This window comes from Dama dama, chromosome 16 (assembly GCF_033118175.1).
Source record: "Dama dama isolate Ldn47 chromosome 16, ASM3311817v1, whole genome shotgun sequence".
Taxonomy (NCBI): domain Eukaryota; kingdom Metazoa; phylum Chordata; class Mammalia; order Artiodactyla; family Cervidae; genus Dama; species Dama dama.
The window spans coordinates 11,513,276-11,537,883 of record NC_083696.1 but is presented as its reverse complement, the minus strand read 5'-3'; the positions used below and the strand labels follow the sequence as shown (position 1 = coordinate 11,537,883).

Sequence of the window (24,608 nt, the reverse complement as noted above, 5' to 3'; positions counted from 1 at the left end):
CTATTATAAACAGTGCTGCGATGAACATTGGGGTGCACGTGTCTCTTTCAGATCTGGTTTCCTCAGTGTGTATGCCCAGAAGTGGGATTGCTGGGTCATACGGCAGTTCTATTTCCAGTTTTTTAAGAAATCTCCACACTGTTTTCCATAGCGGCTGTACTAGTTTGCATTCCCACCAACAGTGTAAGAGGGTTCCCTTTTCTCCACACCCTCTCCAGCATTTATTGCTTATAGACTTTTGGATAGCAGCCATCCTGACTGGCGTGTAATGGCACCTCATTGTGGTTTTGATTTGCATTTCTCTAATAATGAGTGATGTTGAGCATCTTTTCATGTGTTTGTTAGCCATCTGTATGTCTTCTTTGGAGAAATGTCTGTTTAGTTCTTCAGCCCATTTTTTGATTGGGTCACATCACAGTATTTTGAAGCATGATCCCTGACTTCAGTATGTGTCACCAAGAGAGCAGGACTCATCATCATCAAAATACCATTTCGCACTTAAAAAATATTAAGAATTCTTTTCATATCATCTAATATCCAAATTTCCCTGATTGTTCCAGAAACCAGCTTAAGAGCTGGTTTGATGGAATTGAATCCAGAGTCCATCCACACATTGCAATTTACTGCATTTCTTAAATCTTTTTTTCACAGTGCCCTTCTCCCTCTTTTCTTCTTATAATTTATTTGTCCTCACTTATCATATTCCAGTGGTATCACTTAACATGTTCCTCTGTAGCTTATACAGATCTGCAGGCTAAATCAAGTTTAGTTCAAATTTTTTTTTAATAAAAATCTTTTATAGATGGTCTGTCATGTCCTATCCCATCACATCAGGATGCTATCTTTTTCTGTGCCCTTAAGAGTGATCAGAGGGTTCAAGTTTGGTCAGCACAAACCAACCATCCACTGTACCCCTCCCCATCAGCCTTTCACCAGTGGACTTAGAGCCACTTACGATCATTACCTGGGTCATCTTACTGAGGACAGCAAAATGGTGGTATCCTAATTTTATCATGCCTCTGCATTTGTTAGCTGAATCCTTCTAAAAAGAACTTTCCCAAACCAACTACTTGATTACCACAAAATGGTGCTGATACTATTAATTCGATCTAATATAAAAAGTGAAATAAAAATGGAATTCATGAAGTTTCTAGATAGTATTATAGTTTAAAAAGAAAAAAAAACGAAACTAGAATCTCCCACTACTGACTTTAACTTAGAAGAGCCATATAGATCTAAATATGTGTTTCTTGGATATTTCACAGGTAGTAAACAGCTTATTTTAAATGTAATAATTGGTGAAATGTTACTAAGTAGTATAATCAACAAGCAAGCTTCCCAAGACCTTGTTTAACAGAGGCATAACAAGATGTGCCTGCTGGGGGCAGAGGCCAATGACAAGAAAAGAACACACTTCACTCAAGGCTGAGGCAGAGTGGCAGAACGCTGGACAGAAGCAAGGTTCCCAAGAGAACGTCTCTGCAAATATGTTCTGACTTGCCACTTCTCACACATGCTCTTGGGTCACCCCAATGGATTTCAACTCTCTTCTCCATATGTTCCAGAATCTTAACCTTTGAAGAAATCCAATTTCTACTGGATGGCTAAGAACTAAGTGAATCCAGCATATTCATCTCATCAGCTGATTCAAACCTGAGGGCTCGAACTTCTGTCACTGGACTCATCATCCCTTTGTCCAGAAGGCAGGGCAGGAGGACAGCAATGGTTCTCTGGCCAGCTGCTCCTTTGGCGGGGTCACACATTTTCACACAGACCTCACAGACAAAAGAGCACAGAAATTAGTAGACCTGACCCCTCATCCGATAAAGCGTTCATCTGACAAAACGCTTCCTATTTCCTACAGCCACAGAAAAGAGTAAGTGATGCTACACTTTCTACCATTCCATAGAGAAAAAAAGAAGACCTCGTGATCTGGGGTTGAGTCCTAGGGCTGCCAATAACTAAACAGAAAATCTGGTAACACATTTTACTTTCTAAGCTTTGGTCTTCTAATTCGTCGAACAGGCAACAGCTGAAGATGAAATAAGAAACCATTTAAGAAAGCACTCTGAAGAGGGTTAAGGTATTGTTACCATGATGATCACCAGTAACTTTGGATGGCAGCATAGCACAGAGGTCAGGAACACAAATATGGAAGAAGAAACACCTGTACTAAAAGTGTGACTTACAGCAAGGCGTGTACAGCTAGAACACATTAGAAGGCCCTGATACACCACAAAACAAAACGCAAATGGGAAACTAGTTTCAAAAATGCTGCCAATCTCATAATTATGAAAGGTAGGTTAACACATAAACAGAGCAATAATGAAGAGAATAGATGTTGCTTAATCTAAATGTAATGTGTGCTTCAGAGTCAAGAAAAAGTCATATCTTATATAAAGGCCCAGAAGAGCCGACCATTTAAAGAGCCCAGAGATAAACTTTGTTAAAAATACTCATATTCTAATGTAATAGCACCCAGTTTCCCATTCACTGGGTCTCCCTTGTGGTTCAGATGGTAAAGAAGCCGCCTGCAATGCGGGAGACCTGGGTTGGGAAGATCCCCTGGAGAAGGGAAAGGCTACCCCACACTCCAGTATTCTGGCCTGGAGAATTCCATGGACGATAGTCCATGGGTTCGCAAAGAGTCAGGACATGACTGAGTGACTTTCACTTTCTTTCACTTCGCCATTCATTGTTAAGAACAGTAGGTTGTAACATGAAGTCAATTACAATGCAACTAAATGTCACTTTATATGACAGAAAATTGTTATTTTCATTGTCACATAGAATCCTGCCCCACTTTACCCCCAGTAAAAGATTAAGAGTTTTCACCTTGCTCAGAGTTTTCAGAGCTAGTTCTGCTGCTTTTCGTACAGATTCCTAAAAAAAAAAAGAGAAGTCTGATATCATACAAGTCAGAGTTTCCATCTTATCTACCCCCAAATATGCATTTAAAATGCCTCCAAATCCACACAAACTGATGAAAAACCCCACTTTCATTAACAAGTAAAAACAGTCTTTCACTAGGCTCTGTGCCCATCAAGGAGCATATTACCATGATGGACTATTATTTTTTAAATTAGATACAACCTATCTTAACCATACAAAAATATGTATATTTAAGTATAACAGCTTAGGAACTAAATTGATTATAAAATCAACTGTGTGAAGATGTATGTGAAGATTCTCAAAGACCTAAAAAATCTCTGATGAATACAGAAAAAAAAAAAAGAAGCATCTAATTTTAATTGTAAGATTGAAAAATCCAAAATTGAGATTGCCAAGGCAAAATTCAGAGAAAAACTGGACACATTATTTGGGAATGACTGATCCAACTTATGAAACTGATCAAAGTAGAGTTATACTGGATTATTTCTAAACTATTATTTGTCCTTCATCAATAGCATCACAAGATCTCTACTGAAAGAAAATCAAGCAGTAGCTACCCTTTATTTAAAAAAAAAAAAAAAAAGGTAATTAAATTTAGACCTAAAGATACTTAACCTTACCACTTCACAGACAGATCAAGACTGAAACTTTGGAGGAAAATTTGGAAAATTCTGGTCTTCTAAAAAGTTGTCTGGATACTGAATTTTGAAATATGTAACATACATATCTTAACAATTCCAATTTATGCTAGCCTACAAATAAATGCAGGTTTATTTATACAGTACCTTTATATCATCTTGTACTCTAAAGAGGGTTTCCCAAATTTCTGGAAGTTTATCAATGATGTCATCTAGGGGTCTTCCTCTCAATAAATCATTCAGAGCTAAGCAGCTGAAAATAAACAATTTGGTTTCAGATATATGATCAAAAAAGCTCAGTCTTTTACTACAAAATATTCATACCAGATAAGAATACGGTTTCTGCCTCTACCTGTAGTCTTGGGTTCTTTACTCCAAGACAGGTATGAGTACTCTCTCCTTGATGCCTGAGATATACCACATGCATACGGCATTTACAACCATCAAACATCTGTGTCCCACAACTATAATATAATCACTTTCAGATGACACATCATCATTTTTTACTTAGCGATCTACTTCCAGGGCCTAGCACACTACCAAGCACACAGCAGATGCTGAGTAGACCTAAATTATTTATACATAAATAAATGCTACCCTACAAAGTTATGAGACTATATATATGCATCCTAAAGACATCAACAAGTGAGCTGCTATTCTAATCAGGCTGGCCAAAAAGTTCATTCAGGTTTTTCAGTGCGGTGGCATGGGAAAATCTGAACAAACTTTGACCAACCCAATAAATCATACTTAGGAAAACTAAGACAACTTAGGAAAACCACTGGCTATAGCTCAAATGTTATTGATGGTCTAACCCAACCAGAAATATGCTTTTTAGTGGTTTTAACTCATTCTTTTTGCACAAGGTATAAAACTTGGAAATTTGAAGGGGAAAAAAAAATGCAGTTTTGACTAGTTATATTTCCAAAAATGATACCTGGATTCTCGAACTCGCCACATATTGCTGGTTAGATTCTTAACCAAATCTTGAAGAATTTCCTTCAAATACTTATCCACCTAATGAGAGTAAAAGGATAAAATTAAAAATGCAAAATCCATCAATAATCAAATGATGCATCTCTACCACACTGTGTTTCTATATGTAACAGCCTAAGTGTCTCTCTAGGCCTTTCAGTCCACAACTCTCTCCCCACTTTGGTTGCTAAAAGCTGCCCAACCAATCACCTTAAAATGCAAGCATGATCTCTTATTTTCCTCAGTGTGTGATAATAAAGTCCAATCACCCAGGTATGCATATGAAGACCTCCGATGCAACTCTCTGGCTCCCACGGCCTCCCGTCCTCTCTCGCCTCCACTCACCTCTGCTTCCTGGCACACGTTACCTCGAGCTCTTCTATCACCTACTTGCCTGGCTAACTTCTATCTGTCCGAGATTCAGATCAGGCCTCACCTTCACAGACAAGAATCCTCTATCCTGCCCTGGTGCCCACGGCGCCTGCTTCAGTGCCTCATATCGGACGGCACAGTGACCATCCTGCCCCCCACACTGAGACCTCAAGGGCAGGGGCAGCCTCTCACTTGTCTTTGCCTCCCTGGTACCCTGCACAGTGTCTGGCACATGAAGAAGGATCTGACTGTTCAGAATGAAGATGAATTTAACCTTTCAGTTTTGCTATACACTTCTCCATTTGATGATAACAACACCCTGATAGCAGATTCACTTTGACTGATTCAAAACTGGGAATGGAATACGACAAGGCTGTACATCATCACCCTGCTTGTTTAACTTACATGCAGAGCACATCATGCGAAATACTGGGCTGGATGAATCACAAGCTGGAATCAAGACTGCTGGGAGAAATATCAATAACCTCAGATATGCAGATGACACCACCCTAATAGCAGAAAGTGAAGAGGAACTAAAGAGCCTCTTGATGAAGCTGAAAGAGGTGAGTGAAAACTCTGGCTTGAAACTCAACATTCAAAAAACTAAGATCATGGCAACCAGTCCCCTCACTTCATGGCAAAAAAGAAGAGGGGAAAAGCAGAAGCAATGACAGATTTTATTTTCTTGAACTCCAAAGTCACTGTGGATGGCGACTGAACCATGAAATTAAAAGACACTTGCTCCTTGGAAGGAAAGCTATGACAAATCTAGACAGCATACTAAAAAGCAGAGATATCACTTTGCAAACATCAGTTTGCAAACATCAGTTGGTATAGTCAAAGCTATGGTTTTTCCAGTAGTCATGTAGAGAAGTGAGAGTTGGACCATATAGAAGGCAAACCACCCAAGAATTGATGCTTTCAAATTGTGCTGTTGGAGAAGATTCTTGAGAGTCCCTGGGACAGCAAGGAAACCAAACCAGTCCATCCTAAAGGATATCAACCCTGAATATTCATTGGAACGACTGGTGCTGAAGCTGAAGCTCCACTTGGCCACCTGATGTGAAGAGCTGATTCATTGAAAAAGACCCTGATGCTGGGAAAACAGAAAGAGAAGGAGGGCAGCAGAGGATGAGATGGTTAGATAGCATCACCGACTCAATGGACACAAATTTCAGCAAACTCTGAAAGACAGCAGAGGAGAGAGGAGCCTGGCATGCTGCAGTCCGTGAGGTCGCAAACAGTCGGGCAGGACTTAGCAACTAAACAACAATAACAGAACTTCAAAACTTATGGCTTTTCCACTTTTACTCTCCTAGGTAAGAGAGGTTTTGTTATCCTCACTGATGATATGCAAGAAAACCAAGAGAGGAAGGGAATAACTCATCTAAAATTAAAGAAATTGATGTCTTTCTAAGCCCATGTCTCTAGACAGTCTCCACAGTGATCTCATCCTCACCTGTGGCTTTACCTTCCATGCAGAGAGATGACACTCACATCTCAAGAGCCTGAACTCAGCCGACGAGATCTTGGCTGACTCATTTGTACCAAGTACTCTCCTAGAGCAAACAGAACTCATCGAACCCTCAAAATGAAACCCTCTGGTGCCTTCTAGCATCAGACTGGAGAGAGAGGAACGGGCCGCATCATGCTTAGGGATGGAAAGACACCGTAAGGGTCATGGGGCTTATTATCTGAACTAGGATTTGCTGTACGGCACAGGGAGCTCAGGTCGGTGCTCCGCGACCACCTAGGGAGGGGGGATGGGAAGGGAGGGAGGAGGAAGTTCCAAGAGGGAGGGCACATACGTACACCTATGGCTGATTTATGTTGCTGGCAGGAGAAACTAATACAATCTTGTAAAGTAGTTACCCTCCAACTGAAAATAAATTTTAAAAAATTTTTAAAGAAATACAAAACAGAAAAAAAAAAAAGTAGAACAACTAGACAGGAGATCAACACCATGATAAACTACCTAGATCCAAAAGACATTTATAAAACATTTTTTTCAATAATAGCAGAATGCAAATTCTTCTAAAGGACACATGGAACATTCTCCAGGGTCACTATTTGCAAGGTCATAAAATGTTTCAAAACATTTAAAAGGACTGATATCATACAAAATGTGTTTGATCATAATGGAATAATAATAAATCATAATACATTTAATAATCAATAACAGAAGGAAACTATATCATTTAATCCATGATATTTTCATGTTTTTCACCATGGAACGCTCCCTGACCTACTCCTTGGGAAAACAGCAGCTAAAATAAAATATTATCCACTTGAAAAGATAAATCAATAAAAAATAAAGTGATCTAGGAAGCCACCAAAGGATTTCAACCCAAAACACAATCCAATTTGCATTTTTAAAAATCACTTTTACTGCTGGTAAGTAAATGAAGGAGGGCAAATAGAAAAGAAAGATGACAACGTATTCATCAGGGAAGAATTAGGAAAAAAAGAGTAGATTCAAGAAATATTTTGCAGGGAATTCCATCCATGGCAGTCCAGTGGTTAAGACTCAGTGCTTTCACTGCCATGGGCTCAAGTTCGATTCCCGGTCAGGGAGCTAAGAGCCTGAAAACCACACTGTGCAGTCTAAAAAAAAAAAAAGGAAAGAAAGAAATACCTTGGAAGAAGAATCAATAGAATTTGCTACTAGATTCAACTGAGGGTGGGATGAGACAGACAATAATCAAGATGATGCCCAGTTTTGCAGCTTAGGTAAATGGATGGACATACAAGAAGAGAGCGGGAAGGCTGTGATGGTTTTTGTTTTTGGCTACATGGCATGTGGGATCTTGGTTCCCAGAACAGTGATCAAACCTGCATCCCCTGCAGTGGAAGCACAGTCTCTTAACCACTGGACCTCCAGGGAAGTCCCAAGGGAAGGCTGTTTTTCTTAAGTCCTGTTCTGAACGTGTTAGGTCTAACATATCTTGAAATGACATCCAAGTGACAATGTCAAGCAGGCAGTGAGATATATCAATACAAGTCAGGAACACAAGTTGTGCCTGGGTCAGAAGAATAAGACTGGGAGCCATCATAATCAAGGTGACATTTACAAGCCCTGGGACTGATAGCTCATCTCAAAGGAGAAAGTAGAGAGAGAAAAAGGTACTCAGAGGCAAGTCCTGAGAAATCCTAATCTAACAATGCGAGAGAATATGAGAAGCAGCCAAACATGGTAACTGCCTGCTTCCTCATCTACCTCCTGTTCTCCATTGCATCAGTGCTATCAACACATAGTTTTCCATTGGTGTGGATATACTGACATTTCCTTAACCATCTACCCACTAGACATTTCATTACTTCCATTTTTGAGGTTTCAGTAAATGATGCCATGAGCATCTTTGGTACCCTAAAAGGAGGAAGAAAGCAAGAAGATAAAAGAAAGTCTATTTGTTTAAACAAACAGGTATACAGAGGAGAAAGGAAGGTAAGCCTGGGTTTACATCCCACCTGTGATCTGGGACAAGGGTTGACAGATACTTGCCATTGACTTATCAGTGACCAGTGCATTCCAAATACTTGTCATGGCCTGTCGAATGCCAAGGTTGGGATCAAACTGGTAACGATAAAGACGTGGAACTAGCTGAGGCAGGAAAGGAGCCAGCTGTTCTCCAGCTCTGGTAGCAATTACATTAAAACCAAATGCAGCACCCTAAAACACAGTAACAGATGAAGTGGCTCAGACACACCTACTGCAATAAAATATTAACACATTAAATACCACAAAACTTTCCCTCCTAACCTTGTCCCTGAAGACAGCCTCATTTATAGTATCAATACTATACCAGCTCTATCAGACTGCGTTATCAATTGTCACCGTCTGCCAGTGAGGCAGGTTTGATTTGAAGGGAAGAAAAAAAATAAAACTGTCCAGCAACAGCCACTTACCTTCCTAGAGTTCCACATTGCATGATGGTTGGCTAGATTCATAAATTTATACACCAGATCCGGCTGACTAAGATCACTCGCCAGAGAACAGAGCTCCTTGTAAGTAGAGAGGCCCTGGCTTGAAAACAAGAACCAAAAAGTATGCAGTAATGTATTTCTCTACTTCCAGACTAATAAAAAGTACACTACGAATATCACTAGGACATTTTAAAATTACTTTTTCACTAAATTTCCAATACTGAGTTATCTCATTACCACAGAGGCAGAGAACCAGAGTGAGGAGAATGTAAGAAGTCGCCTAATTCAGTTCTCAGCAACAGCTGGTGAATGACCTACGGCACTTAACGATGCCCGTGCGGGTGGAGCCCTCGTCACCTCCGAGGCAGCGATAATTCTTCAGTACACTGTGCACCAGAGTCTGTGGATCCTGACAGAGCCGTCTGAGGACAACTTCTGTCTTCCCTACGTCTTTGCTAAGCTAGAGTGATAAGAACTTTTTTGAATCGCCCTCCCAGTCCAGTCCTGGGCTCCTTGATGGGTCAGGACCTCGTAAATGTGGGCAGCCGTTCAGCTCCTTCTTGGCTCCTGGCCGTGTCCTGCCCCCTCACTCCTCGGGTGAGGATCCCGAGGTCCCCTTCAATCAAATTCCAGTACATAGAGCTCCATCTCGGTCTGGTTTCCAGGAAACTGAATCTAAAAACCTATGCTTTTTCTCTGAAGGTTCTTCTTCCGCTAACACACAACACTTCCCACGAGGCTGTAAATCAGCTTGGAGTGTTCTCTCCACTGGACGGAAGGCGTCTCCAATGATGGCTGGATTTGCCGCACTTACCCATCGGGGGTTTTGCCAAGGCTTCCTCCCTGAAACACCACTGTCTCTCCGGAAACTTCATGTTTAGTTCTAAACAAAACAACAGCAAGAATTTACATGAGCCTCAGAATTTTCATACTGCCATTCCACTAATGTATACATTTCAGCTGTAAACTGATAAAATCAAACTCCCTATTAAGTATCTACAGTGAGTAAGATGTAAAGCCAACTCACCCCTCTCATTAGCCTGAGAATTTTGTAAAATGAAGTCTAGGAAGAACAAAAGGATTCTCTTCTCAGATCAGACTGTGCGGGACATGCAAGTCCTCTCTCCTGTCTTCATTTCCATTTAGCCAATCCTAATTATGGTACTTCTGTAATACAATGCTTTACCTATCCCCAGATCATTCATTCAGTTTTCAAAGCCTGACTTCTTGGCATGTTTATAAACAGTAATTTAGTTTACTTTCTAAACAGTATACACTGGATAATTAAACTGTTGTCCACAGCATAGCAGTTGATGACTTGCAATTTAGAAAAGACTTAATAAACAGGAAAATCAAAAGCTGAACTTTCTCTTTCACTGCATATTCTTGGTATCTGCAAAACTTGCCCTGCATGTTCAAATCTGAAGTTTTCAAGTTTACCGTACCTTTTGCCAGTCATCAGTGTTTCTACAAGAGTAGAAACCAATTCCTGTTGATCTTGTTCATTGCCCAATTCATACACCAACCCAAGGCCTTTCGAGGCAACATCCTGGCTCAGTTCTACACAAAAGTCAGACAAAACAATATTCTTTTAAGAAAAATTTGTTCTCTAGCCATCAAGTGAAAAAAAACTTTAAACTTGTAACATTAACCAAAAATGACATCAAAGCAAAGATATGAAAACACCATCAACTTATTTTGTTAAAAAATGTATTAAATCATCCGAGTGGACAGGCCACCAGCCAAGTCCCTGTAACTGAGAATCACATTCACACAACACCCACCTCACACATCAAGCCAACCCTGCGGGGCCGTGGCGTGCAGTGCACAGTGACAGACAGTCAGTGGACGCACGGCGCACACGTGAGAGCTAATCAATGTCAGGAGGACCCACGGGTAATTTTTAAATGGAAAGTCAATATTATATCACATCTTTAAAACAATTTATAAAACAAAGCTACTATTTAAATATCTAACACATAGATATGCACCCTCTCCTAAGCTTAAATCACAAAGGGGAAAAATGAATCCTAAGTAGAAGAAAGCTATCATTTAGTAGAAGCTACGAATGTTAAAGATAGTCTCAGCTCCACTTTCAAATGCAAAACTGATCTAACGAATAAATGATTCATTAATGAATAAAATTAATGGGCTTCTCAGGTGGCGCTATAGTAAAGAACCTGCCTGCCAATGCAGGAGACATAAGAGATGCAAGCGATGTGGGTTTGATCCCTGGATCAGCAAAATACCCTGGAGGAGGGCATAGCAACCCACTCCAGTATTCTTGCCTGGAGAATACCATAAGCAGGGGAGTTTGGCAGGCTATAGTACATGGACTTGCAAGGAGTTGGACACAACGGAGCAATTAACACACACAATGAATAAGTACATAAGAATCAAGTTGCCTGTAGCCTTCTCTTATGGTCATAATCCAGATTTTTCAAAATTTAAGACACAAGTTTAAAGAAGTTTGGAAATCAAATATTTACCAACAACTTACCATCATTTTCTGACAGAACAGAAACAAATGCACTCTGGATTTCTTTAAGATGAGACTGAAATAAGAAAAAGGACATTCAGAACACTGAAACTCTACCACCTTGGGAGACTGAGAATCTTGCTCTCGGGGTACACACCGCCTGTGAAGTCTCACAGTCTGAGGCAGTCACAAACCCTGCTGTACCTCATCTCTGAAGGTGGCCAAGTTACCTGAAGGCTGTCCCACTGATGGGCAGTCCATTCACAGTCCAAACCTCCCCGCCCTCACCACTTGCTCTGACTTTACACCTTCAGGTTAAGAGTCATCCTCCAGTTCATATGTATCAGGTATCAGCCTTCATTCCGTCATGTGTAGCTTATTTTGAAGTATGTGTTGCTGGTTAACAGCCCTTACCCCCATACATTTTCCTTCCTACCGCCTATCATAAATATCTCATAAACAGATTGCAATAGAGCTGGATCACATGTATAGATGGCCTACCTTCACTTCATTATGGGTACTCAGCTTCCTCACAAGAGAAAGGAGCCAGATGCACGCTGCTTGCCTCACATGTGGGTTGGGACTGACGATGTGTTTATTTAAAATCACATCCAGCACCCAGGGGACCACATCATTAACTTTGGCTCCTAGGGAAAAGCAAAGAATGACAAGAAGCAAATTAAAATCACTGAATAGAGCTTCCTGAAAAAAAAAATAAATTTTAATCAACATTTACTCAATAGAACAATCCTACTACATATTAATATCTAAATGAATAAAGTATTTAAATAAATTGCTGAAGGAACTGATAATCATTCACTTCAGAGCCTAGCATAAACTAACTAACCTTTCAAAGGTACTCAGACACCTTTAGTTTCCTAGAATGAAAAATTATCACCAACATGGGGGACGTTAGGCATGTGCAGTGGTGGTGGGTGTGGAAAACCTCTGCACCTTCCTCTTCATTTTGCTCTGAGCCTGAAACTTCTCTAAGACACTGTCTTAATTTTTTAAATATCCATATGATTAATGTAATTTTACTCATTTAAATCGTGACTGTAGGGGGAAAAAAGTTATTTCCCCTCGTTCATATTCCCTTTGAACCTTAAATGCACATGAAGTTTTTAAAATAAATGGTTTTCATTTGTTTTTAAATTTTTATTGGGGTATAGTTAATTTACAATGTGGTGCTAATTTTGTCTTAATTTTCATTATCCCCATTTTCTCTGGTGTCAGTGATTTTTCTTTCTCTGCTGTATCTTTCCCATCTCCCATGTAAAAACTAACACGTAAACTAACCTCTATTAACCTCACTTTCCTCCTCCAGCTCCTACACCACTGTTCTCCTTCCTCTGTTCCTTCAGAGTTCCCCAACCTCAGCACTACTGAGGCCGGCAGGATTAGCCTCAGCAGAACACCTTGCTATGGAGAGCCATCCTGTGCCCTGGAGGGTGTTCACAGCATACGAGAGGGGTGAGGTCACTGTGTCTGTAACGCGTAGTCAGAAAGTGCATGTTCCTTCACCCACACGGTCACTAAAGGCCAGAGCAACTCAGCGGATAGACGTCCCTGCAGCATGATTGGCACTGTGTGATAAAGAATCAGGGGTGGGCTTCCCTGGCGGTAAACAATCTGCCTGCCAATGCAGGAGACACAGGCTCGACCCCTGGTCTGAGAAGACTCCACTCCTCGAGGAACAGCTAAGCCCAGGCACCTTACTGAGCCGGTGCTCTGAGCCCACCTGCCCCGGCCGCTTGAAGCCCAAGTACCCTGCAGCCCGTGCTCCACAAGAGAAGCCGCTGCACCAAGAAGCCCAACACTGCAACTGCAGACGAGCCCACACGCAGCAACCAAGGCCCGGCACAGCCAGGAATAAATAAAATTACTGACGCAGGCGGCGGGGTGCGGGAGGGGAGTAAGGCTCCAGAGGGAGGGATGCATGTCTAATTACGGCTGACAGGCGTTGCTGTACCCCAGAAACCAACACAACATCATAAAGCAGTTTTCATCCAATTAAAAAATGATTAAAAAAAAGGAAAATTACAAAGAAAAAAAAGAATCGGGGCACACAAAACTTGGGAGATTGCTAGGCTTTGACCTCTGACACTGGCTAAACACCCCAAGGAATCCTCATGGACAGAGCACAGGTCTGAAGGGAATCGACAGCTAACTCCTCGGCCTCCTTGCCAGAGGACTAAAGAAACGGTTCTTGCTCATTTTGTGCTCCGTCTCCTTTAACCAACTATCTTTCTTGACTGAGCCAAACTCAGAAGACATATATAATTATTGGAAAAAGAGTCAAAATGGAAGGTACATATTTTTTCTTTGGCTTCAGAGGTGGTAGCAAGAACAGAAGAGGTTACACGGTGGGAATAAACTGATTAGTTGACTGTAAGGTACCGGCGGGGGGCGTATACTCCTCCTCGGTTACCAGCCAGGCATCCCGGGCGGCCACGGAACTAGTTCCTATCGCAGCACTGGTGATGGCCTCACCGATGGTGAACTGAAGTTCTATCTGCTTGGCCTGCAATGAAGGGGACAAGAGCCAGGGTCAGAGGGAACATTTTCCAAAAACATCTATTTCCATACAAAGGCTCGTACTGGTCTTGGTTCTCAGCGTGCTGTTTCCACTCTTTTGCCTGGAATGCTCTAACAGGATGGTTGGAAAGTGGGGCAGGGTGAGGGGACAGAGCGCCCAAGAATGACTTCAAGATCTTTCCCAAAGGCCGCGTTGCACTTTTCACCTAGGCAGAGAACCACTAAGCAGTGATTTCTAATCTTTGGAAGACTGGAATCATTCACTTGGGGAGAAGGGCATGGACTGTGAAGCCACACACATCTCAATGGAAATTCTGTCTCTCACCGGTTAAGTTTAATATCATTAAACTCTGAGCCTCGATGTCATCTTTAACATGAGCATAAATAATACCATCACCCACCTCGTTCAGGTCATAGGGATTAAACAAGGTAAACGTACAAACGGTGACTAGGAGACACCTGATTGGTAATAACGGCACAATAACATTGGCCTTTATCACTGACAGACATCTTGTCTCTGTATACCTAAATTACATGATACCTGCAAGCTCCTCTCAAATGGTTGCAGGGCTTCCCTGGTAGCTCAGTCGGTAAAGAATCTGCCTGCAGTGCAGGGGACCTGGGTTAGATGCCTGGATCCAGAAGATCCACTGGAGAAGGAAATGGCAAACCACTCCAGTATTCTTGCCTGGAAAATCCCATGGACAGAGTAGCCTAGCGGGCTGGGATCGAAAGAGTCAGACACAACAACTTAGTGACTAAATCACCACTGCAAATGGTTTAGGAAAAACCCAAAGAACAAAAAAGCAAATGTGGTAAAATGTAATTTAGTGAATTTGGATGAAGGATATAGAGGAGTCCTTTAAATTATTCATACAACTTCACTTTAAATTTGAAATTATTTCAAAAATCAAAACTATGTATATTTTATACATATATCCAAATTTTTTTAATCAGATTTGGAAATTGACACATGTCACAATTGTGAATCACAACTGATATGGAATTGGGCCAGTCTTTGGCATTTCTCTCTCATGTTTGCTAGGAACTGGAAGAGACTTAAAGATAGGAGAATAAGAAGAGAATGAAGAACAGAGAGCATGAGGGCTATGGGAATACCGTCCTTTGGAAGAATTCTACAAAGGGAGACAGACGATAGTTTAGCTAATCCAAGCTCAATCTCTGACGGCTCAGATGGTAAAGAATCCCCCTGCTAATGCAGGAGACCCGGGTTCGATCCCTGGGTCAGGAAGATCCCCTGGAGAAGGGGATGGCAACCCACTTCAGTATTTTTGCCTGCCATGGACAGAGGAGCCTCGTGGGCTACAGTCCTCAGGGCCGCGAAGAGTCGGAAACAACTGAGACTAACAGACACACAGACACACACGCCCTATCAGCCAAGGGCTTTAGGCTTATTGAGGCATCAAGTGCTGAGACCTCACACCTCCTTCTCTGAGGAAAATGCTTCAAGGGCTTTGGTCCTTACAGCTTTCCTGGTCAAAAGCTGCTCTTGGCAACTCGAAACTGAGAAAAGCTATCTCAACACAGAGGGTCTCATAATAGAGGTTCATTTTACATGCCTGTTTTTACACGTTCACATGTTAATAACAATGTAGTTGGCATTATAAACAAAAACAAAACTCCCTAACTCCATCTGTGAAGACGATATCTAGACTTTAACGATTCTAGAAATAAAAGTGGCTGAATAGAGATCATTACATTATTCTCTCTACTTCTGTGCATGTCTGAAGTTTTCCATAATAAAGTCAAAAGAAAAAACAACAACAACAACAAAAACCTTTAGAACTCTGTCCTAGCTGACTGTGAGTAAATTTTGCTTCTGATTCTTGCTCTTTTTTTTTTATATCCTTTAATCTCTGCAGCATGTTTCAAACTCTTCATATTTCTAAATTTCTAAACTCTTATAATGTCTTCAGTAGCAAGTTAAGAATTGAGACAAACCTTCATTTATTTATATAAAACTGGAAGAAACCCATGTCTATTCACAGATTTAAAAAAAGAAAAAGGATGAGAAACCAGACATCACAAACTTTCCCCCAAGAGGTTACAACGTCAGTGACATCCAAGGAGAATCTGACATGAGTTTAATTCCTTGTCCAAAAATTTCACCTCAAAACTACTTTATCGAGACTCTAACAATCACACCACCAGGCCCCAGTATTATGGGCTGCAGGGTTACAAAACAAACTCTGCCTTCAGTCCAGTGGCAATTAGAAGCTGTGATAAATGTTGTCAGGAAAAATGTGGAGAGGACGAAAGCACAAAGAACTAACGAATCTCCCCTACGGTAGATGCAACAACCTGAGAAAGAAGGAAGTAAATAAGGGTCTTTCAAAAGCTCAGAACAGAGACGGACAAAGAGGCTGGTGAAGAAAAATGTAAGTGAAAACAACCGAAGCCCAACTGGGGCCAGATCAGGCTGTGTTGAGTCACTGATCACGCTGGCTAGCAGCTGTCGACTTGGAGGTCTTCTCCACCACACTGGACGTTTATCGAGAAGACATCAGACTCAAGAGCAGCCAGAACACCAGCACCTACTCCCCACAGCCAGCTGACAGGGTATATTTCCCCTTCTACTCACCCTGCACCATACTGTACTGAATAAATCATGAGAGAAGGACTTCCCCGCACAGGCGACTCAATCAATGCTGTGACTAGCACAGTCCACAGCTGGTGCTCAGTAAGAACTTGGTAAATGAATGAATGAAAGTCTCATTTTAAAACCTCACAACACGCAAAATTCCAACAACAAAAAAAGGTCTTTTGTCTAAATGACCAACAATCAGATAGCAATATAAATACCTCCACAGAATCCATCAGACCTTGCAAGAGGAGCTTCTGGTGAGGAAAATCTCCATCCCCAACTGGAAAATACCCCAGTGTTTGGATAGCTCTTTCTTTCATCTGCAAGAACAGAGAATTTTTTTTTTAAATGAAGTATATAACAGCTTGGTCCCAGAGAAATGTTTTCTGGGAGAAAAATGAGAAGGCAGGGAGGAGGAATCTGTCTAACTAAATGCATCAGTACAAGTTTGTTTTTCTTTTAAAGCATCCAATTGTCCAGAATTACGTCTATAAGACACTGGAGGTTGAAAGACATGAAACTAAGTTTATTAAGGGTCCACCATTACAAAAGAAGGAAGCACAAAGTCTTTAACTAGTTCAGTACCCTACAAACCATAACAGTTATAAATGTAGATTCTGGGTCCAGAAGAACCTAAGATCGGGTCACAGCTAGACCATTTTTAGTAGCCTTTGTGGCTGTGTGACCTCAGACAAGTTACTTCACTTTTTTGTTATTTCCTCCTCTGGGAAAACAGAGATGACAAGCATACCTACTTCACTAGACCTTCTGAGAATTCAGTTAACTAAACCATGTGAAGCGCTCAGCATATGCCTGGATGGTAATGACTAGCTAATAACAGCTAATAAAAATTATACTGCAATCTTCTCCGTAAGTTTTAAAAAACAGCTAGATTGAGAATAAGATTACATATCTATTAAACTTGCAGTAAACTGATTTTTTCCGTTCATTAAATCATCTTACATTTCAACACTGAGGTACTCTTATTCCAAAGAAAAATTTTAAAGTCTGTGAAGGTTTTTGTCTAAAATTAAAATACTATCAAGGTCCTCTGAGCTTCCCTGGTAGCTCAGACAGTGAAGAAACTGCCCGAAATGTAGGAGACCTGGGTTCGAGCCCTTGGTTGGGAAGATCTCCTGGAGAAGGAAATGGCAACCCACTCCACTACTCTTGCCTGGAGAATCCCATGGACAGAGGAGCCTGGCGGGCTACAGTACACGGGGTTGCAGAGTCAGAAATGACTGAGCGACTTTTACGTTCACATTCAAAGATCCTTTTCCTCAGAGATGACTCCCACTGCTTACTAATGCCCAAACTTCTTAAAACCCACCTGGTTATAGGAGGTTAAGATTTAGATCTGGTCTGAAATTATAAAAATCATATACCTATTTAACACTTTATTACCTACCTTTTGCATGACAGAAGAATAAACTTGATGCATTTAATTTTTACCCAAATCTTAATAAGTTATGGGCCTTAAATTGGAGTAACTGGGTCAAAAGGGCACACACACAAAGGCTATATACAAATCACCCACAACTCAAAATTAAACAGCTTTTAGAAGAGAAGGGTAAAAGGAAGAGACATGCCTTGTTTGTTTCTTTACTGGAGGGTATTCTGTTTAGCAGGCTCTCCACAAGATGCAGCTTGGTGAAGCCCGATCCCTCACTGGGGATTGGGAGGGGACCATTTCTGCCAATTTCCCCCAGGGCTGTACAGGCAGCAATCGCCAAGAGAGGGGAGGTACTGTCCAAAAATGAGCCTGTGAACACATTTACACAAAGGAGAATTATACTTTATTACCCTTGGAATCCAAAGCAATGAGAAACGTAACTGAGATTTTCTTACAGATAGCAAATGAAAATCAAAGTCTACAATTTACTTTCTAGTTGATAATTTGTTATCATTTCTTTAGTAATAAAACACCACAGAGTGGGGTCCTTTCTTGACATTTAAATTTTTTCCCATAATGGAATCATCTCTATTAAACAGAAACAAATAGAAAAAATATATAGAAAAATGAGAATACCTTCAGTGTTATTAAAAACAGAATTTACTTAGCATCAAGATTTTGTGAAAAAGCTTGTGTGTTTAGAGTGCAATACTATAAAAAGAAATTAAAATGTTACAGTAAATTTTAACCTCATTCAAAATCTTGTAACCTATTTATGCTGACATCCATATCAGCATAAACACATTAATTACCAATAGTTTCTGTGGCACTCTGAATGAGTTCCTCTTGTTCGGGCAGGAAATCAGCATGTGTCTCCACGTTTGGCTGCTCTGCCATTTTCATCTTCTTCTTAGCCAAATATCTTCCTACTGTGAATCCCAGTGCAAGCAAGGATCCGTGCTGTATCTCTGGGCTCTGGATTTAACAACACAACAGCATATGTCTGCCTCCCTCTCACACATGTGTGAATGCGCTGCAATAACTGTTTATCACAGTCATCTCCCCCATAAAACACAAGGCCAATGAATAAAGTGATCATGCGAGGCTCCACGGGATGTTAATATATCAGCTAGCAAACAAGAGAAACCTTGAGTTTCAAACACAGAGAATTCTGAGTTGAGTTGAGTGACTTATATTTGCATTCCCTAACCCCATACCCACTCCAATTTCAGTGAGGTGACTCCCTCAATGCTCTGATAAGCACATATGCTTTCTTCTCACTTATAACACTTGTATAACTATACCATCATAATTTCCAAGCATGATTTTCCCCTACTGCCAACAAAATACAATGAACTAGAGCCTATTTCTAATTGCAAAAACCTCCAAACAGGGGCAGGCAACAGAATATTTGAAAGCACATGACTTCAATAGTGTTTCCTGATGGGACAGGTACAGAGAGAGGTGGCAGGAGATGAGGAAGAAAAAAGGAACCAGCATTTCTGAGCACCAAACACTACTAGAGCTTCTCATGTATCTACTCCCCATTGTCGTCCCAGCACCTCAGACGGTGCCTGTGAGACACAGGGCACTCAAACTTGTTGACTGAACTGACTGAATCGTGTGCTATCTATCTCATTTCATCTTTGCCACCATAAAAGCAAGCAATTTATGTGTTCATTTTATAAATAAGAACACAGAAAAACTATATTAGATGTTTTTGTAAAACTTCTATTTCACACACACACACACATACACACACACACACACAAAAGATAAAGGCAAAACTGATTAACATACATGATTGTCTTTTGTGGTCTTTATCAGCTGTTCTATCATTGACTTCAGCTCATTTCCCGACACTGTAGATACCACCACAGAATAAAACAAGGCTGCTAGTTCACGCATCTCTTCTTTACTGCTATTCATCAGACTCTGAGTGGTGTAGAAAGAAATATGTACATGATATAGGATCATCTCCCTGCTGACAACTTCTAACATTTAAAGTAAAAAGAATACATGATACATTACAATTTATTCAATGTTCAAGTTATTGGTATTTTGGAGAAAAGAACACAATCTATTATTTCAAAACAAAGCCAAGCTACCCTCCCTTTCTGAAAATGAGCATTTTAGCTTTGAGCCATCTGATGGACGCGGCCCACGGGAATGAACAGGTGACTGCAGGTGGCACCTCTGGTCAGGTGGGGGCGCCCTTGCACTATCCCTGCCCTCTGGACCACAAGTGCGTTCTCTCTCCCTCCTGGCAGGGTCCTGCACTTCCCCAGGTCCTTAGTACGGAGGACCACACCCCCCACCCCAATCTGTTCTTTGGGAACTTCTTCCTCTTCGAGAAAGAAAGGGACCTGCACGTGCCCGAATGTCACTGCAGGATAAGGGCCAGCAGACTTCTGATGTTACCATTTCTGAATAACAGTGAGTCACCGCAGGCCTGAGCCAGGCACGTCCTGTTCTGAGAGGAGTGCCTTGCCTCAAAATGCACCTTCATCTTTGGCGAGCCTGTGCATGGGCCAGGAGGGGGCAGGAAGTGCCAGGATTTCCTTCCCAGGATTAAATGCTTTTTGTTCTTTTTTTGATGGAAGGTGCTAGTGCTAAAGAACCTGCCTAGGCAGGAGACATAAGGGCTGTGGCTTTGATGCCGAGTCATGAAGGCCTCCTGGAGTAGGGTATGACATCCCACTCCAGAGGTCTTCCCCGGAGAACCCCATGGACAGAGGAGCCTGGCGGGCTACAGTCCACAAAGTCACAGAGTCAGACACAACTGACCACACACTGAGTAGACCAAAATCTTATGCGCATTTTCATCAAAGATACAAAATATAAAACAGGTGGAATTAATATACAGCTGATCTAAAACAGAGGTTTACATGTTTTCTACAGAGAGCCAAATGATGCAGCAGTTCTACTCTGCCACCGTATTAATAAAAGCAGTCACAAACACCACATGGGTGTGGCTGGATTCCAGTACAATTTTATGGACGCTGTAATTTCCACACGTCAGGAAACTTTACTCATCTTTTGATTTTTTCTTCAACCCTTAAGAAACATAAACACTAATCTTAGCTGGCAGGAGGCCTTAACGAACAGGAGGCAGGATGGATTTGGCACACAGACCACAGGTTAATGACCCCTATCTACGAGACCAAAGGTCTAAAATCATTTTAAAAGCAGCAAATCTCCACAGAGTAAAAAATCTTTTTGAACTAGATGCAATTTCATGAGACTAGATTTTTTGGAAAAGGGCAAAACTCAACTCCTCTCGGTAAATTACATTCATGCATTCACACTTAAAGGAATCTGTACATTTTACCATAATTCAAACTGTACCTTCCAAAAAGAATTGCATTATGTAGCACAAGCGGTACACAAAATTACATAAGCCAGACCTGTACTAAGAAAGATTATTCATTCTGCTCATCTGAAATTCAAATTTAACTGAGTATCCCGCATTTTTATCTGCTAAACCTGGCAACTCTTTTGGTGTGACCATGGGAACAAAACACTCTCCAACATGGCTGGTGGAGTGTGAACTGGAACTACTCATGGCTCAGATGGTAAAGCGTCTGCCTGCAATGCGGGAGACCTGGGTTCAATCCTTGGGTTGGGAAGATCTCCTGTAGAAGGAATTGGCAACCCATTCCAATACCCTTGCCTGGAAAATCCCATAGACAGAGGAGCCTGTAGCCCATAGACAGTAGGCTACAGTCCATGGCGTCGCAAAGAGTTAGACATGACTGATCAAGACTTCACTTTCGCTTTCACTTTTTCATATGGAGGATGTGCACTGTCTATTAAAATTGCATCCATGTGTCCTCAATTCCGTTTCTGCAGAATCCAACTAAAAATACACCCACTCGTATTCAAAATGACAGACTGTTCATTGCAGTAGTCTGGAAGTATCCTAAATGACCATCAATAAGGATCTAGGATAATTCCAACTCAATGGACATAAGTTTGAGCAAGCTCCAGGAGATGATGGACAGGGAAGCCTGGCATGCTGCAGTCCATGGGGTCGCAGAGTTGGACACGACTGAGCCACAAGAATAATTCCACAGCCACAGAGTGGAAAATAAAGAAGTTGTTAAAACAAAGAGGATGTTCTCTCTACAGTCATGCAGGAATAACTCCATGTTCTAAAGCTTAAGTGAAAGAAGTAAGGTACAAAACAGTGTGAAAAAGTATTGTTTAACACCTTCTGTGTGAAAAAAGGAAGAAAAATTAAAAATGCTGATTTCATCTGCGTGTATATGTGTAACTAAACTCTCGAAGGGACATCGTATATAAATTAAGTGATAACCTATCTGTCTGTCAGTGAGAGAGGAGAGGCAGGAATTGAAGGAATCTGGGCAGGTGAGAGACAGAGAAAGATGTTTCACATAATGTTTTATTTAAGCTATACAAAATGATTACTTTTTTACTTTTAAGGCAGAAAAATAATTCTTTTTTACTTATATGACTCTCAGTTCATCTCCCCCTCTCACCTAAATAGATCACTGTCGCACAATGACCTACAAGCTTCCTAGTAAATGTCTGATGATCAGAGTTTTCAACGTGACCTAAAGGCAGAAAAGGTCACAGGAACCCTGATAGGAAGGCGAAATCATGACACTGAAGTTTAAAACACAGAGAATCAAAAAGAAAGACACAGGCAAAGGATGTACCTTTATCCATTCAGTTTTGTCTACGAATTTGGTGGCCAACTTTTCTGGATACACTGATACAGCTTCCAGCAGACAGTACATGACTGGCAAACCTAAATAAGAAGGTATTTAGAAGCATTTCAATTTCAAGAAAAGTGAGACACATACAGGGATCACTAAATTCCTTCAAAGCATAAGGTTACATCTTTAGGAGGCATTTCCCAGTTTATGAAACAAACATTAACCTGAACACAGTATGTGACTCAACACAGCAAACTTACAGCCTTACTGTCTATAAAAAGATGCCCTGTTCTTCACACCCACTTCCAAAGCAAAAATATATTATCTATTATTAGCATGTCTTTCTGCAAAGAGAAATAGTATATCAAAGCTGAAATTAGACAAGTTTAGAAAAGCAAGATTCACGTTCGGTTATAGGTGAGAGGAGAGAAAATGATTTTGGTGAAAACTGTCAGCTGAGTTTAAAATTAAGATTTTTGCTTAAGGGCTTTAGTACCCGTGCTCGGCATCACGGCCTCCTACCTCCAACACCCGCCAACAGCTGCTGAAGCAGGCCGATGTAGATCTGCACAGCGTTGGGTTCCCCACTCTTGGAAGATGACGAGGAGGGTGTCGCCTGGCTGCCTGACATTAAAGTCCGTATGTAGCGTCCAATGGCTGGGGCGTGGTCTTGCATATCAGCTAAACTCTGCGAGGTGGGCAGCACCCCCGCGCTGTGGGCCAGGCACATGCGCAAGTACAGGACGATCTGCAGGTGGAAGGGAGAAGGACACCAGGTGAGCAAGCGTCTCAAAAAGAACCAAGGTGGGAGATGTTCTTCAAAGTGACAGTTCCCAGCTTTGATGCCCCCACCCTCCTTCACAAAGCTAGTCAATAATCCTCACGGTAGCTGGAAAACATGACTCAATATGTGAACTGAAAAAACTATAATTTTACATAACCAGCTTTTATAATCCAAAGAGTGCTTTTTAGTAGAGTTTATTGGAGTTAAAATGCACACTCAACTTTTAAAGTCTAAAACAGGTGTAACGAAAATCATTTTTTTTCTAGAGATTTGTGTGTATATATGACAAAGAGACAGACAGACAGACAGTAGACAGAAATCTAGGGCCAATGATCTATTCCTGTGGAACTCCAGTTGAATTTAATCTCCATTGGCACAAGAATTTGAGAAAATGGGCTCAAATCATCTACAAAAGAGTAGCTACGATGTCATTAAAAACCGACACAAATCAGCTACTCAGGCGTTCTCTGGAAGCGCTTTTCCTTGACAGCTACAACAGGACTGGCAGCAACTGCATCGTGAGTATTCTCACTCACTGTGAACAAGATTATCTCTTGCTATTTAATTAGTCCAAGTTAATGACTGAAACAATAGAATTTTCCTTAGTAAATAAGGTAAACTAATCTAACCCTCCAACCTTCAAAGCTGGATAACCCAAATAACCTCAATATATCGTTGGCTTTAAAATTCAAATCTAATTTGCTGTGAATTCCCAATAGCAATCAATGTCAAGTACCTCGGTCTCTCATGAAGAGAATCTCATTGAGATAAATATATTTATTGACTCCGCTGTGAACTAAAACAATGATCAAGCACTGTTTTTCCTAATAAACAATCTGATATAAAACAATGACATCACTGTATGGGTTTTTACCTAGAACACAAAAAATTCACAGACATCTCTTTGACTGTGACATTATCTTTAAGAATGTTCTGCAAAAGCGAAATAGAACTACACGCCAGTCCTACCTCTCCAAAGGCTGCTGGGTTAAACGGAAGGACAGTGGTCCCAGTCATGTACTTGGCTGGCGTTTTCATTCGATGGGAAGCCTAATAAAAAGAAACCCCCCAAAATCAATTACTGAAAAACAAACAGATGTACCTTTTCCTGACTCAAAAATAACTGTATTTCTAGCTACGTTATTGACTGCTACTGTTTTTTTTCTAGTCAAACATTTTTACGTTATTCATGCTTGATGATGCACAGACCTCAAACCCTAAGGGACAGGTGTGTTGCCTTTTGACTGGCTTCTTAAAAAAGAAGAAACCTACAAATTAACTACACTTTAATAAAAAGAAAGGAAAAAAAGAGAAAGCTCCAAAGAA

The 24,608-nt window shown here is 41.0% G+C and overlaps 1 protein-coding gene across 5 annotated transcripts in view; it reads right to left on the bottom strand.

Moving 5' to 3' along the window:
- ECPAS (Ecm29 proteasome adaptor and scaffold) overlaps positions 1–24,608 on the bottom strand; it is a 110,855-nt gene that overhangs the window by 22,381 nt on the left and 63,866 nt on the right. For all 5 annotated transcript variants that reach the window (XM_061163436.1, XM_061163435.1, XM_061163433.1 and 2 more), the window contains 18 exons: positions 24,252–24,332; positions 23,021–23,246; positions 22,499–22,590; positions 19,617–19,751; positions 18,629–18,791; positions 18,013–18,185; positions 16,642–16,743; positions 13,681–13,804; positions 11,782–11,927; positions 11,302–11,356; positions 10,247–10,361; positions 9,616–9,684; positions 8,784–8,901; positions 8,380–8,547; positions 4,468–4,547; positions 3,678–3,783; positions 2,836–2,883; positions 1,654–1,775 (listed from right to left, as the gene is read on the bottom strand). In XM_061163436.1, the coding sequence (XP_061019419.1) occupies positions 1,654–1,775; positions 2,836–2,883; positions 3,678–3,783; positions 4,468–4,547; positions 8,380–8,547; positions 8,784–8,901; positions 9,616–9,684; positions 10,247–10,361; positions 11,302–11,356; positions 11,782–11,927; positions 13,681–13,804; positions 16,642–16,743; positions 18,013–18,185; positions 18,629–18,791; positions 19,617–19,751; positions 22,499–22,590; positions 23,021–23,246; positions 24,252–24,332 (2,123 nt within the window). The remainder of the gene's footprint in view (positions 1–1,653; positions 1,776–2,835; positions 2,884–3,677; positions 3,784–4,467; positions 4,548–8,379; positions 8,548–8,783; positions 8,902–9,615; positions 9,685–10,246; positions 10,362–11,301; positions 11,357–11,781; positions 11,928–13,680; positions 13,805–16,641; positions 16,744–18,012; positions 18,186–18,628; positions 18,792–19,616; positions 19,752–22,498; positions 22,591–23,020; positions 23,247–24,251; positions 24,333–24,608) is intronic.